Source organism: Schistocerca piceifrons, chromosome 4, assembly GCF_021461385.2.
Source record: "Schistocerca piceifrons isolate TAMUIC-IGC-003096 chromosome 4, iqSchPice1.1, whole genome shotgun sequence".
Lineage (NCBI taxonomy): Eukaryota > Metazoa > Arthropoda > Insecta > Orthoptera > Acrididae > Schistocerca > Schistocerca piceifrons.
The window spans coordinates 138,981,261-138,996,159 of NC_060141.1; the positions used below are offsets into that span (position 1 = coordinate 138,981,261).

Sequence of the window (14,899 nt, forward strand, 5' to 3'; positions counted from 1 at the left end):
ATGTTGGCAACATGTTGCGAACATCGATAGTCCAGTACTGACTGCAAACAGTGTTGCAGAACATGTTTCAAACTCAGTGTAAAAGTGCCTTTAGTAAGCTGTGGTGACTAATTCATTCATAGCCAAGTTTACTGTGTACTCAGGAAGGAAATCATTACAGTCTGTAAACCATTTTAGTAGCAAAATGTAAACCGTACTGTTTTCGGCTTTTTAACACTGTCAGATAATGAAATGTCTGTTTTCATAATTTTTTAGTAACTTCCCATGACTCCATAACTAAGGTGATAAATCCATAACAGTTACGAGCAATCCGTAATAGTCGGCAGCTATGCATTGCCGTATTTTCCACTTCTATCTATATGCAGGATGCCAAGATATGTTGTATTAAAGTTCATTGCTTACTTCATCATGATGTACATCTTCACCAACATTACACACTCCCCTGTTTCACTAACTGTTGACACTCTCTTCTGCAAACTGCAAATATTTCACAAAAAGCTTTGGAATGTACTCTAAGCTTTGTACCAGTAGCTGTTGCCACAGACGAGCTAATGAGTTCTTTCTTCTACTCACTCCTAGATCATCACATTTTTTTTAGCATACACCTGACTGCAATCATTATCCTCAATAATATCATTTAGGTATGCGTTTTGATTGTTATACTCTTGCAGCTTGTAAAACTCACAAAATAATGCGTTTTTAGTATCTTACAGTCACATTCATGTCCTTGTTGCTTAGTTGCTGCTTTTTTTTTAATGATTTTATTCGTGTCCACTGTTCCTTTTCTTCTTTACATTTTCTCTCTTTCATTTGCCTGTGTTATGAATATGTTTTTCTACAACAACTTTCAACGTTTTCGAATACATAAGCACCCGTATTTTTTTTTAAATATTGTGTAGTACAGCTACCAGAAATGTCACTTCCATTACCAAAAGAATTACATAAAATATACATCAGAAAGTGGAGGAAAATAACAGTTTAGATGTACTGTGCATAAAAAGAGGAAAGATGTAAAAGCAAAAATTAAATAACAGCATACCTTTCTCATATGATAGACTTTTGTAACATTTGTTAACATTACTATGTTGGCAACTTCGCCACCAACATAACAGACATCAGTAGGCAACATAGTGCCTCCTCTTACACATATTTTCAAACTTAGAAAATCTGTGCAGGAAACGTGGGAACTATGTGACACCATTCTATTTTGCATGCCGGACAACAAATGACGAGTATACTAAGAATGTCAAAATCTCAGTTTTTCAAGTTTTGTGGCATGGCTCCCTCTCTCACTATACCTGTCATTTCTTTATACTAGTTAAATATTTTTGTGTCTGACCACTTCATTCTTCTCTGTCCCACACAAAGACAGAGTGATGGCTAGTGAAAAGTCATTTCTGTGTGTCATATTAGAATGACGAATGTCACTGTTATTTCCAAACTGTTAAGAATTGTTGACAACAAACTTCATACCAGGATAAATGTACAGTGATGTTATTGTCAGTATGCGCAACAGGATTGAAAGTATGCCTACAATTGTTGTAGATTGCCTATCACTTGTTATTCTTATTACATGCTTCTGTGCAACAAACACCTTTTCCCTCAATGAAGAGATATCGAGAATATGGTGTCAAAAGACACCAGTGAATGAAAATAGGAAAAGTAAGTCACCTTCTTGATATTTTAATTTCCCAAATGCAGTAATATCCATAGCCCAGTTGCAATTTAGCTATCATTCTCCCTACACTCTGTATGTAATTGGAACTGGAAGAAACTCTCAGAATGTGGTTCAACCGTATATACCTTCTGCCATGTAGGTCAGAATGGTTTGCAGAGTATAGATGTAGATGTAAATTATGTTGTAGTGCTGACTGAAACCAGAGTTAACATTAATGCTGGTGATAAATGTTACTCTCTTTCATTGTTTCCAAGACAATGTATAATATGGGACATACTTTGATGCACTCTTTAAGTACTGAATGAATGCGTGTTTCCATGCATTGCTGAGTGCAGAACCGATACATCTATTAAAGTTGTTGCCACACATTCCAATTTACACGACGTCTTTGATAATTGACTGTCAGAAGTTAGAAGCTTGGACTAGAATCTCTCTCTCCTCAAACATGATGTTGTGCATGTTCCTTATCAGTGGGCCGCACAATTTTGTTTCGTCTCATTTAGCAGCATGCTGTATACTGTTGCACTTCCTGCCTGATTCTTAACTTTCTGTGCTCTCTCTCTCTCTCTATCTCTATCTATCTATCTATCTATCTATCTATATATCTCTCAAATGATTCCGTCGTCAGTGGTAGGCTAAACCCTAATCTTCCTTTCTTCTTGCTTTCTACTTCTAGAAGATTCAGAAATGCCCAAGGTATTATTAGGAGAGAGAGGGGGGGGGGGGCTGGGGAGGGGAGATTATTTATAGAACAAGGAAAAAATAATTAATGTATTCCAAATCTTGATAATACCTTTCAAAGATGGCTTGCATTAGCTTCTAGAGTGCAAGTCATCTGTAAAATCAGCATAAAATTGAAAATAAAATAGTTCACCAGTACCTTGTTATGTGAATTTTTAAGTCTGCTGCTGTATCATTTACAGTGGCGGCATGTTCTCAATTATTTGCTTTTGCTTCACATACGGTAATGTTGTTTTGCGCTGAAATAAAAATGTAAGTGTTTTTTCAAGAAGTCACACATTAAACTATTGTGACTGTAATGGAAGCTTTTGCAAAATGTTGAATTGTGCTTGCAACAGGCAGGGAAAACGTATACATGTGACCTGAATCAGTTTGTAGGTATAGTTGCAATTCTGTGTTGTGTGAGTAACTGTGGCTTTTCTCTCTTCAGCTATCAAATAATGGACACTGGGTGAGAATGATTCCATCATTAAGTGGTGGTCTGTATAAATTTAATGGTGAAAGTATTGAAGCAGTACCGATAACAGCTGACAACTTGCTCCAATCTTCTTCATTCATTTTTTCAGATGATCTGCTAATTGCAGGTAATGTATATTAATCTTTTAATTCAGTGGATTCTGGTTCTAATGCTGTCAGCTTAGTCTATGGTGAAATAAAAATTCTTAATTTTATATCATTTTTGTCACTGTAAGTGATGGGTCATCTTCTCCATACTGCACTTTTTTTTTAATTGTGGATGTCAGCTTTTGAATATTGTATTTCTGTAATAGCATTTGATTTGCAAATGTATTGTGAGAAATATTTTGTTCACCTGAACCAGTTATTATTGCATACATGAAAATATTTCACTAAAATGTTTGTGCCATTGAAGTATTTTGCCTCACCTAGAAGAAATACATGCTGTGGCATTATTCATTATAATTGATTGTTGCAAGTATCAATAGCTAGCAATTGTTAAAAAGTTGTGGAAAAGCTCTCTTTTCCATGCCCCATGTGGTATTCACTCATGCTGGTCATGGATATGAAACTGGAGCATTTATTTGCATTTATTTTTTATAATTTGATGTTCGTTTTGAAAGGGAAGCAGTGAATAGAGCAACTGCTTCCACTGAATCTTTGCCTTCCATGATGGTGGTCTTAAATTAGTGTGCTTAACACAAAATAAATTCTTTAGTCCAGGTACTGAGCAATAGCTCCAATGTAGCATGTGTAAGAGTTTATGAAATATGAATGGGAATTTAAATCTGGTGGCTGTGATAGTGGACGGAAATGGGGGTGATGTTGACAGTGTGTTGGTGGGGTAGCATTGTAATGCTGCAGTTAACATGATGCAATGGTACGAGTCAGGCCACTAAGTGCGAGCAAAAGGTACGGAAGTCTGTTGCGCAGTGTGTGATCATAAAGTTTTTTGTGAAAGAAGGCACCACACCTGTGGTCGTTTTGAGAAGGCTCCATCCACAGTCTGGTGAATAAATGTATTCGAACAATGTTACATGTTTGTACTGCTGAAGGAATACCTTGGAGGACACCAGTTTGATGAGAATGGAGCAGTAGAATAGTTCATTCGCAAATGGCTGTACACAAGTCCCTCTTCTTTCTTTGAGGATGGCATCAAAATATTGCCATTCATTGGGAAAAATGCGTAACAAAGACAGGATATGATGTAGAAAATTCAGGTGGATGCTTGTAGGCTTTATTTGATTCAGTAATGAATGTTGTTGTTGTTTTTTTTTTGTTGGTATCTTCAGTTCAAAGACTGGTTTGATGCAGGTCTCCATGCTATTCTATACGGTGCGCACCCTTCAATCTCCGAGTAACTACTGCAGTCTTACATCCTTCTGAATCTGCTTACTGTATTCATCTCTTGGTCTTCCTCTAAGATGTTTACCCTCCTCCCCTACACTTCCCTTCAGTACTAAATTGGTGATCCCTTGATGCCTCAGAATGCATCCTGCCAATTGATTCCTTCTGCTAGTCAGATTGTGCCAAAATTTTCTCTCCTTCTCAATTCTATCAGTACCTCCTCATTAGTTATAAGATCAACTAACCTAATCTGCAATGTTCCTTCTGTAGCACCACATTTCAAAAGCTTCTATTCCCTTTTTTGTCTAAACTATTTATCGTATATATTTCACTTACGTACATGGCTATATTCCATACAAATACTTTCAGAAGAGACTTCCTGACACTTAAATCTATAGTTGGTGTTAACAAATTTCTCTTCTTCAGAAACACTTTTCTTACCATTGCCAGTCTACAGTTTATATCCCCTCTACTTTGACCATAATCAATTATTTTGTTGCCCATATAGCAGAACTCCTCTACTACTTTAAGTGTCTCATTTCCATATTTAATCCCCTCAGCATCACCTGATTTAATTAGACTAAATTCCATTATCGTCATTTTGCTTTTGTTGATATTCGTCTTATGTCCTCCTTTCAAGATGGTGTCGATTCCTTTCAGCTGCTCTTCCAAGTCCTTTGCTGCCTCTGACAGAATGTCATTGGCAAACCTCAAAATTTTTATTTCTTCTCCTTGGACTTTAATTTTTTTCCCTAATTTTTCTTTTCTTTCCTTTATTGCTTGCTCAATATACAGATTGAATAACATTGGGGGTAGGCCGTAACCCTGTCTCACTCCCTTCTCAGTCACTGCATCTCTTTCGTGCCCTTTGTCTCTTATAACTGCCATCTGGTTTCTGTACAAATTGTAAATAGCCTTCTGCTCCCTGTATTTTACGCTGCCGTCTTTAGAATTTGAAAAAGAGTATTCCAGTCAACATTGTTAAAAGCTTTCTCTAAATCTAGAAGGTCTCTGTAATTTTCCTGTAGGTAGCATCCATCTTACTGAGATGTTTGTATTTTCCCACCTCCGTGCTGCAAATGTTTTTTTTTTTTTAAATGCCCGGTCGCGCTGTTGTTTTCACGTCAATTCTACCAACATTGAGAGTTGTTTAGTTCTTGGGGTTTTGTAGAATTCCTGGATTCGTGTCTCATCGCTGTGCAGCCTATGAGAAGGATTGCGGAAGACTCCCAAATAAATTCCAAAGTACACCAATATATTTCCAGGACTCTGGTGTCCGAGCCTGGTGAACTGTACCGGTTACATCACATGTACACAAAATTGACATCAAACGACACAGAGTTCACAATAATCAACAAACAAGTGAGCCTACATTACGTTTGCTCGCAACCCTAGCCAAAAAACAAGTGCCCCAAGGTGCCTGCGTGACCTCTATACTTTTGTTAACAATTACCTACAATGAAAATTACAATTTTATGTAAAATCACAATTAAAAGTTAAACCGAATATGAGATACACATTGCTAAAAATTTACAATCTCAGTGCTGAACAAGGTGAACCCATTTTCAACTTAGTTAAGAGTTAATATAACATTTACTGACTAATTATGTTACAGGTAACAATTACATTTCTAAATTTGTTTATAACAAATCAACTAGTGCCTGAATTTTAGTGCTAACATATATTGGAGATTCAAGTAACATGCTTTATTTATATGTTCTATTTAATTTGCTGTAGTAATTTTATAATGATAGGTTTTCTGGTACATCCTGACCATGTGCTACATTTCTTCCGATTAGTTACAGTATTAACTTCACATTCATATTGTGTTTTTCACATAAGAACAATGTTAATCAGCAAAGCATCATTTTCGAATTATATGTATAATGAAATAGTGGTTATTTTTGTATGTAATTTGGAAACAGGTCACTTTACAATTGGGCAATTAGGACTGGTGTTTATCTTTAATGCTCTCGGAGGGGTTCTGATAGGTAGCAATGAGATACAGTAATATTTCAATACACCCCCCCCCCCCCCACCCCCATGGACGAGCTTAGTGAAAGTGACACATTGCAAAACATGTCTGACAGTCAAATGAATATTGAACTTAATAGGGAGGATGTTCAAGACATAATTTTACCGGATCGATTAAGACAACAACACCTATATTTAAACAGATATACAGGCGATTGGAGAGTGAGTACTACGCGACAAAACGTGACATTGACAACGTCAACTTCAGAACCAGACATCAATCAGACACAAAAAAATGATGAAACTAAGACACAGGACTCTGACATGCTCAACCAGATTCTGAAGTTACTTGGTGACCAAAACAGAAAATTAGACAAAAGATTTTACGCTTTAGACAAGAAAAATGACAATTTAAAACTTGACATTGGGAAATTTGACACTAAATTCGATGAACTGACACAGGACATAAAACAAAATTTTGAAAAACAATCGAGATAAATTGCCGACTTGACAGAAACCACCAGTAGTCTTGGAAGGAAATTTACTGACTTATCAGACACGGCTACGAGACAAGAAAAGGTATTTGTGGAATTCAGTGATGAGACAAAAACTGACTTACAACGATGTAATGAGAAATTGTTAACAGTAGTTTTTGAACAACAGAAAACCAGTACCCAAGTTGACGAATTACGACATTCACACAATTCCGTAAAAACAAACCAAGAACACTTAGACCTGACGATTACAGACCTTTCAGACAGATTAAATGATGTAACATTGGAGCAGAAATCCTTACAGGAAAAGTTAGAAAAGCTTGAAGACAGAGCAGATGTAGCATCTTTAAAGAATGACACAACTCTAGCAGAAAAACTTGTACATGAATGCAAATTATGTGATGATTATTTAGATGAGAAGTTTGAGACAATGACACAGATCATTTTAGATAAGACAAAGGAACAAGTAAAGGGAGAAACATATAATATTCAGAAAGAGGTACGTAAACTTAAAGAGAATGTAATACCAAGTTCGTCAGTGATACCAAAACCCATAACATACAACCAAAACATAAATGAGAATCATAATAATGCTAGACCCAGCACCCTGCCGAAAATAGAATTACCAATGAGTGATACAAATCCCAATGAACCATTTTCAATGCTACCACAAGATCAAAATTACTATCAGACATCACCACATACTATGCACAGTTTGACACAAAATACAGGACCCATAATACCATCGGGAGTAGCTGATGAAACATTAGTACGACATGGATACTTTCAGACATTTTCATGTGATGAGAAAGACAAAGTGCATCCGATTGTTTTCATTTGCTCTTTTGATGGTATTTTCCTGAGACATTGGTTAGAAGCTGACAAAATTCGATATGTTACAAATTTGTTACGTGGAAGAGCAGCTAAGTGGGGAGCAGCAATTAAAAGACGATGTTTAACATTTGAACAGTTTGAACAAGCATTTCTTGAGGAATTCTGGTCGATCACAGAACAGCAAAGTTTAAAACGAGAAGTATACAATCCAGAAATTTACAACCCGAAGAAAGAGACTTTACGACAATACTTTGAACGCTACCTAGACAAAACATTATATTGGACAAAACCAGCAGATTTACCAGATGTAATTAGAACACTTAAAAGCCACTTACCATTTCCTTACCGTGATAAATTAATAGGAGTGTCCGAGGACAACATAAAGAATTTTTTTAGTTATGTTGATGAGATAGATGTTGTTTACAGAGATGAGATCAGGAATTTCAATCAATTGTATCCGATCCATCCAAGCAATTCTCGTACGAACAACAGAAATGACAGAGGCTATTGGAATCCGCCTCCGACACCACAACAAAACACTCAAAGAAACAATTCACACTACACTGGGACAAATCCATTCAATATTAGGAGAAACAACTCGCAGCCTTGGCAAGGAAACAGTAATTATTACTATCCGAACAGTAATTACAATCAGAACAATAACAGTTATATTCAAAATAACAACAGAAGAAACAACCGAAATTATAGAGATCAAAGAAGAGAGGATAACAGGTACCATCCAGGATATTTTCAGAGAAACAACATCCAATAACATCCAAACATGTATTGCAGGAATAACAGTAATGACAATACCAGTTACAGTCATGGGCGAAATAATGTATGGGGAAATCACAATGGACAACCGCCACGACACATGCAATACAGCAACCCTCAATTTGTACCTAACGGAACTCCCAATGCGACGCGGGGTAATGTCAACAACCAAACAGCTGATACTTGGGTGACGCGCGACAGAAATGTAAATATTATTGAGTTGGGCAATGAACCCAACCCGCAGCAACAACCGAATTTGCTGGAAAACGAACGACGACCGAGCTAAGCGCTCGAGTTACAGTCAATAGGGAGCAGAGCGCAACGGAACTGACGATTTGGTTTCTCCGATATGATGACAGTAAGAAAATAGAAAAAGATTTATATCAGGATGTAGATTTTACTAGTACCAGTAAAACAAAGAAGATAATTAATATGATATACAGTTATGATGAGCCTACATTTAAGTTATACAGATACTTACAATCTAATGAATGCAGGTAAGTCTGGAAAGCAATGTGAACCATCCAATAGCTAATAAGATATTTGGTTATAAGAGGAGTTGCTATTGAGGCATATACACATTAGAGGAGGCAGAGAACTGAACAGAATTATTTTCTTTAGGAGGCATGTGATAATAGTAATGTTGATATGAGTGATGTGAGTGACTGAGTGAGATGAGTGAATGTAATTTTAGTTTAATAAGAGGACAAATAGTAATACGGAGAGAGGTAAATGGAATACAAGATGGGAAAAGGGTATTATTATTATTATTTTATTATTATTATTATTATTATTATTATTATTATTATTATTGTTGTTGTTGTTGTTGTTGTTGTTGAAGTAAAAAGTAAGTGGTGATGAATAAGAGGATAATATATATATATATATATATATATATATATATATATATATATATAATGCTGAGGAATAAGTATATGTTATTTTGTGAAGAATGAATAATGGATAGGTGAGAATGTTATGAGTAATTGAGAATATGTTGGGAGGAGAGAAACTAGATTTGAACGCTATATCACATGTACTCATGGAATACAGAATGAAAGTAGTGGAAAGAATATTATTTATTGAAAGATTGGTATGCCTGAGATAATAACTGATGTGGTGTCTTGTATATTTATATAACTAAAGGTGAAAATATAGATTTATGTGGAAAGAATTATTTACAGCAGCCACTGTTGGAAATATACCAGAAGATTTAAATCTATAACACTTTAATACTAATCTAATGGGAACTTGTAATGAAATTTTTGGAGTTATGTAGGCTTGACACTTCAGATTGGAAGAATTATTTAAGAGAACATATTTAGCAGTCATCTAATGACATAATTAAAGCTCATCTACTGAACTGAACTGATGCACCATTAAATAGAAAGGAGAATAAGGAGAAAACAAAACGTCAGTCCTCTGTTGCGGCTCATACTCTCATCCTTTCCTTAGAAAAATTTATACATGTTGATGAAATATTTGACATTATGTAATTCGTGATTATCTGACAGTATGGAGAGACATACACACATATTTATTTATGAATAGAATTTTACAGGTACCACAAGGTAAATACAGAATGGATATACAGCATGGAATGCAGCAGCAATTATCTAAGAAGATTTATTTATTTATTAAGTAAAACATTTATTTATATTGCTTGATACTCATGAAAGGAAGGAGATGAACTACACAAACTTTATAGGAACATGATTGACTTGAACTACCACTCTTAGAAACAGCAATAGTGGGGACACCACACTTAGAAACGGTATTAGGTATAGGAACTTTTACGTTATATTAAGTTAACATGTATTTTATTTATCATATTTTATTTTGTGTAGTCCACTGTAGGGGATGACTTTACTAGTAGGCCTATTTATGTAGTAGTTAGCAACCATCCCATGAACCTATCCTCCTAAGAGGGCTGTCTTGAAGCTTGAAATGTGTGTAAATTTTATTCCAGGGTGCAAGATGAATTTTAAGTTGAATATTCTAGCGAGTTGCCACAATTATCGTCAAATGTTGCAAGTGTAACGAAAAAAAAAAGAGAGCTAACAAATAAAATAAATAAAATGTATATTTCAATGTAATGTAATTCACATGTCAGCACAATGATATTGAATGTAACGTAAAAAATTTACTATATTTTTCATTTAATTCTGTATATGTAGTATATGACAACAATGTAACTATCTCATGTAATGATTAATTGTAAATATTTGTATATTTATGTACTTACTATATCAAGAAATGTATTTTAAGGAGATGTTAATGAGCTGCAAAGGACTTGTGCATGTAGCACATGATTCATATAAATGGAACTGAAAATGCAAAGAATAAACCAACGTGATGGAACACTGGTCAAGCAATATTTACGTAGTGTCAATATGCTTTGAAGTGTATGGTTTTGTGGAAGCCGGCAGGTCTTCAGGTTGGTGTAAAAGACAAGCTCATCACCTGTCGTAGGCAGTGAGGTGTTTCCTGTGCCCTCATTGACCATTTATACCCCGGTAGACGCCACAAAAATTCGACTGCTGGAGATCACAATTTCGTGTTGACACATTGAACAAACTTTGGATTTTCTTCAAGTCACACGCAAGAGATGCAGGCAGTACACACACACTCAGAATCCGATACTACGTTTAAAGACATTGGAGCAATATAATAGAAACATTTATTGTTCGAATTAATTCCATTGTAAACATGAATCATGTGAACTGAATTCAAACGCTGTGCTAAGCAACGATAATACGCTGCAATTCAAAGACATTAATGTTACGACTCCTAAAGAAGATACACACCAAAAAGACTGTATACAAAGACTGATATGCAAAGAGCATTGTGCACAGAAATATTTTTTGTAATATGTAAATTTCTTATTTTCTCATATATATATATATATATATATATATATATATATATATATATATATATATATATATATATATATATATATAATGGAAGGAAACATTCCACGTGGGAAAAATTATATATAAAAACAAAGATGAGGTGACTTACCGAACAAAAACGCTGGCAGGTCGATAGACACACAAACAAACACAAACATACACACAAAATTCAAGCTTTCGCAACAAATTGTTGCCTCATCAGGAAAGAGGGAAGGAGAGGGGAAGACGAAAGGAAGTGTCTGTATGTGTGGATGGATATGTGCGTGTGTGCGAGTGTATACCTGTCCTTTTTTCCCCCTAAGGTAAGTCTTTCCGCTCCCGGGATTGGAATGACTCCTTACCCTCTCCTTTAAAACCCACTTCCTTTCGTCTTCCCCTCTCCTTCCCTCTTTCCTGATGAGGCAACAATTTGTTGCGAAAGCTTGAATTTTGTGTGTATGTTTGTGTTTGTTTGTCTATCGACCTGCCAGCGTTTTTGTTCGGTAAGTCACCTCATCTTTGTTTTTTTATATATATATATATATATATATATATATTTTCTATACTGCCACGCTCGCTTGCAGAGTGTGTCAGTAGAGGAGGCATTGTAACGGTACTTTGACTTCCGCAAAGTTATAATTTACGATCGCGCACGTAGAAGAGCGCTGCGCCAGCGACAGATTTTGTAAATAATTTTGTTCTTTTTTTTTTTTTTAACAACTTTTGTGTAGGTTTTTTGTTTTGAAGAACTAATGGATGTCTCTCTCTCTTGTCTTGATACGAAAGACATGTATTTTTTGGCGATGTGTTGAATGTGCCTTAGGGTGAAAATTAAAATTACATTACAAAGCGAGGTTGTTTAAATAGCTAATGAGGAGAAGATAATAAAAGGTAACACTACAACTGGACAATTGCAGAAATTTTATCACTGTCAGGTAGAATGCCTTCTCTGTTAATTATATTGCCTAAAAACTTCAAGTCTGATACTCCAAATTTGCATTTACTTAACTTAAGGGTCATACCACCTTGTCTGAACTTATTGGCTAATTTGTACAAAGTATCAAGGTGTTCCTCCCAAGTTTTGCTGGTTATTAATATATCATCCACGTAAATAATTTGTTTAGATAGTAGTTCACTTCCAATCACATGATCCAAAGCTCGAATAAACTCAGCTACAGACACATTCAGCCCAAACGGAACAACACAATAATGAAAACATTTACCATTATATAAGAAGGCTGTGTACTGCCTTGAATCCTGTGCTAATGTGATTTGATGAAAACCTGAGGTCAAATCCAGGCTAGAAAAATATTTTGTGTCATTGAGTTTGTATAGGAGTTCCTCCATGGATTCAGGATGATCTGTTTCTCTTTCTATAAACTTATTCAGGTGATGTGAATCCAATTCCAGCCAAACACCACCATCTTTTTTGAAATACAGACCATCGGGCTGTTATATGGACTGTGACTTCTCTCTATTATTCTCCATTTTTGCATTTTCTGGAGTTCCTTCTCCACTTCTTTCCTTTTACAGATGAGTACCCCATAAGGCTTAATAAAAAAGGGTTCGTGTGGCTTTAACTTCAAATGACATTCATAATCTTTGACCTTACCGGGTTGATCACAAAAAATGTTGCAGTTTTCCCAGAGAAAATTTTCTAATTCCTGCTTTTCAGACTGAGTCAAGTCATTTGCTTCTTTTACCTTTTCTGATATGGTTAGGAAGTAACTATCATCAACCAAATTCCGGTTATTGTGATCCCTATTTTCCTCTTCCTCCATGTAATGGCTACACTCTGGATAAACTATTTCCCTAATATGGTTACTACTGCTTGTACTTGAATTTAAGTGGATTACTACTTTTCCTTGAATACTGGTCTTTCATTCAGTGAACAGTAATTCTGAATTTTGCCAATCAAAACTCACCTTTGCTTTAACTATCCAGTCCATTCCTAAAATCATTTGCTCATTGAGGTCTGGAATAACTAAACAACCATATTCAAAATTAATGTTGCCAACAGAAAATGTAATTAAAGCTTGTTTATTTATTAACTTACTAAACTTGCCAGTGGCACCTTTAATCTGTACACCTGTGATTGGAAATTCGATGTAACTTTCCGTGTCTTTTATCCTGTTCCTCAACTTGTCTGAGATACTACTAATGGGACTGCCAGTGTCAATCAAAAAACAAAGACCTGACCAATTTTTAATGCTTATTTCTACATAAGGGCTACCTAAGGTAATATTTGGGCCACTATTCACATTCTCTGCCAGCAAGTCACTTTCTAATTCAGTTGTATCGATGTTGTTACATACTTCTTCACTACAGGTTTCAATGTCAGACTCAACATAAGATTGAGTGTCATTATGACTGGAATCAAATACACATGAATCAGATACCTTACTTTCACTAGACTTAAAATTATATTTCATGGATGGATCTGATTTGATGACTTCACTTTCCTTATTATTTTCTAAACAAACTTCATTTTCACTGATAGTAGATTCCAAAATCTTCTCACCTATCAACTTAGCTTATTCCTTCTTATTAGTAGATTTACTTAAGATTTCTTTTATACAAATTGGTACCAATACATTGTTTGCACTCTTAATATCTTCACGTGAACCAAATTCGCATTCAGAGTTACTTTCAGCTGCAACACCATTATCAATAACTTCAACATAAATAACGCCATCTAATTTCTCTTGTGTACATATATCGTCAAATACATCATCCTTCACAACACTATCTTTATCAAAATCATCATCAAAATAATCTGTGGGTGATGCCTCTGCATGCACATCTGCCTTAACTTTTACGTGTTCAACATCTGAAGTTACACTATTGAAATCGCTACCTGTTTCATTATCTAAGTCAGGTGTTATTTCCTCATTTTGGCTACCAATTTCTACTAATATAGATACCTCATTATCCTTACCTTCATCAGAAAACAGGCTAGTGATACCATACATATCATAAGTTCTGTCTACATCAGGTGTTAATGTGTCATCAATTAATGCTAAGTCATGTTCATTAAATTCAAACTGTGGTCCTGCTTGAGTATGTGCATTATTCAATTCACGCAACATGTGATCCCAAAAGTTTTGCTTATAACTAGTATCATCTAAGTAGTAGTCCCTATTTACATTACATTTATGATTGCTTTTACGTTTCCGTCTCTTTAACCTCCTATCTGCCTGGTTTGTGCCATAACTATTCACCTCAAATTGACAGGCTCCCAACGAGGTGGTTACCTGTTTCCCTGGTTGGAATTGCTGTGGTGAAACTGGTTACTGTTTCTCTGTTCTTGATGGTTTTCGTGTCTGTTGTAACTACTGTTTTGGTTACCACGCCAGTTTTATTTCTGTGTCCATTATATTGTTGTGACCCCCCATTCCTATTGTGAGTGTTTCTGAGGTTTTGATTGTACTGTCTGTCATCATTCTGCCATGCACGGTCAATTTTGTCTACATGACGTAAAAATTCGTCAACACTGTCATCTGGTCCATAAACAAGTCCCCACTGAATACGGTGTGGTAGGCGCCGTTTCAGTGCGTCAATCTGTATCGGTTCGTCCAAAGGTTTGCTCAAATGTGACAATGTCCCTAATTGTTTTTCACAAAATTCTCGCATGCTAATTGCAAGACCTGTGTGATATTTGCTACCGTTAAGAAATTCAGATTTTATTCTTGCCTGTTTGTTTTCCG

General features: G+C 35.5%; 1 protein-coding gene across 1 annotated transcript in view; it reads left to right on the forward strand.

The window, feature by feature from the left end:
* LOC124795670 (eukaryotic translation initiation factor 2-alpha kinase-like) overlaps window positions 1-14,899 on the forward strand; it is a 204,640-nt gene that overhangs the window by 25,861 nt on the left and 163,880 nt on the right. Inside the window, 1 exon segment of the mRNA XM_047259743.1 lies at window positions 2,850-3,003. Coding sequence (XP_047115699.1) covers window positions 2,850-3,003 — 154 coding nt within the window.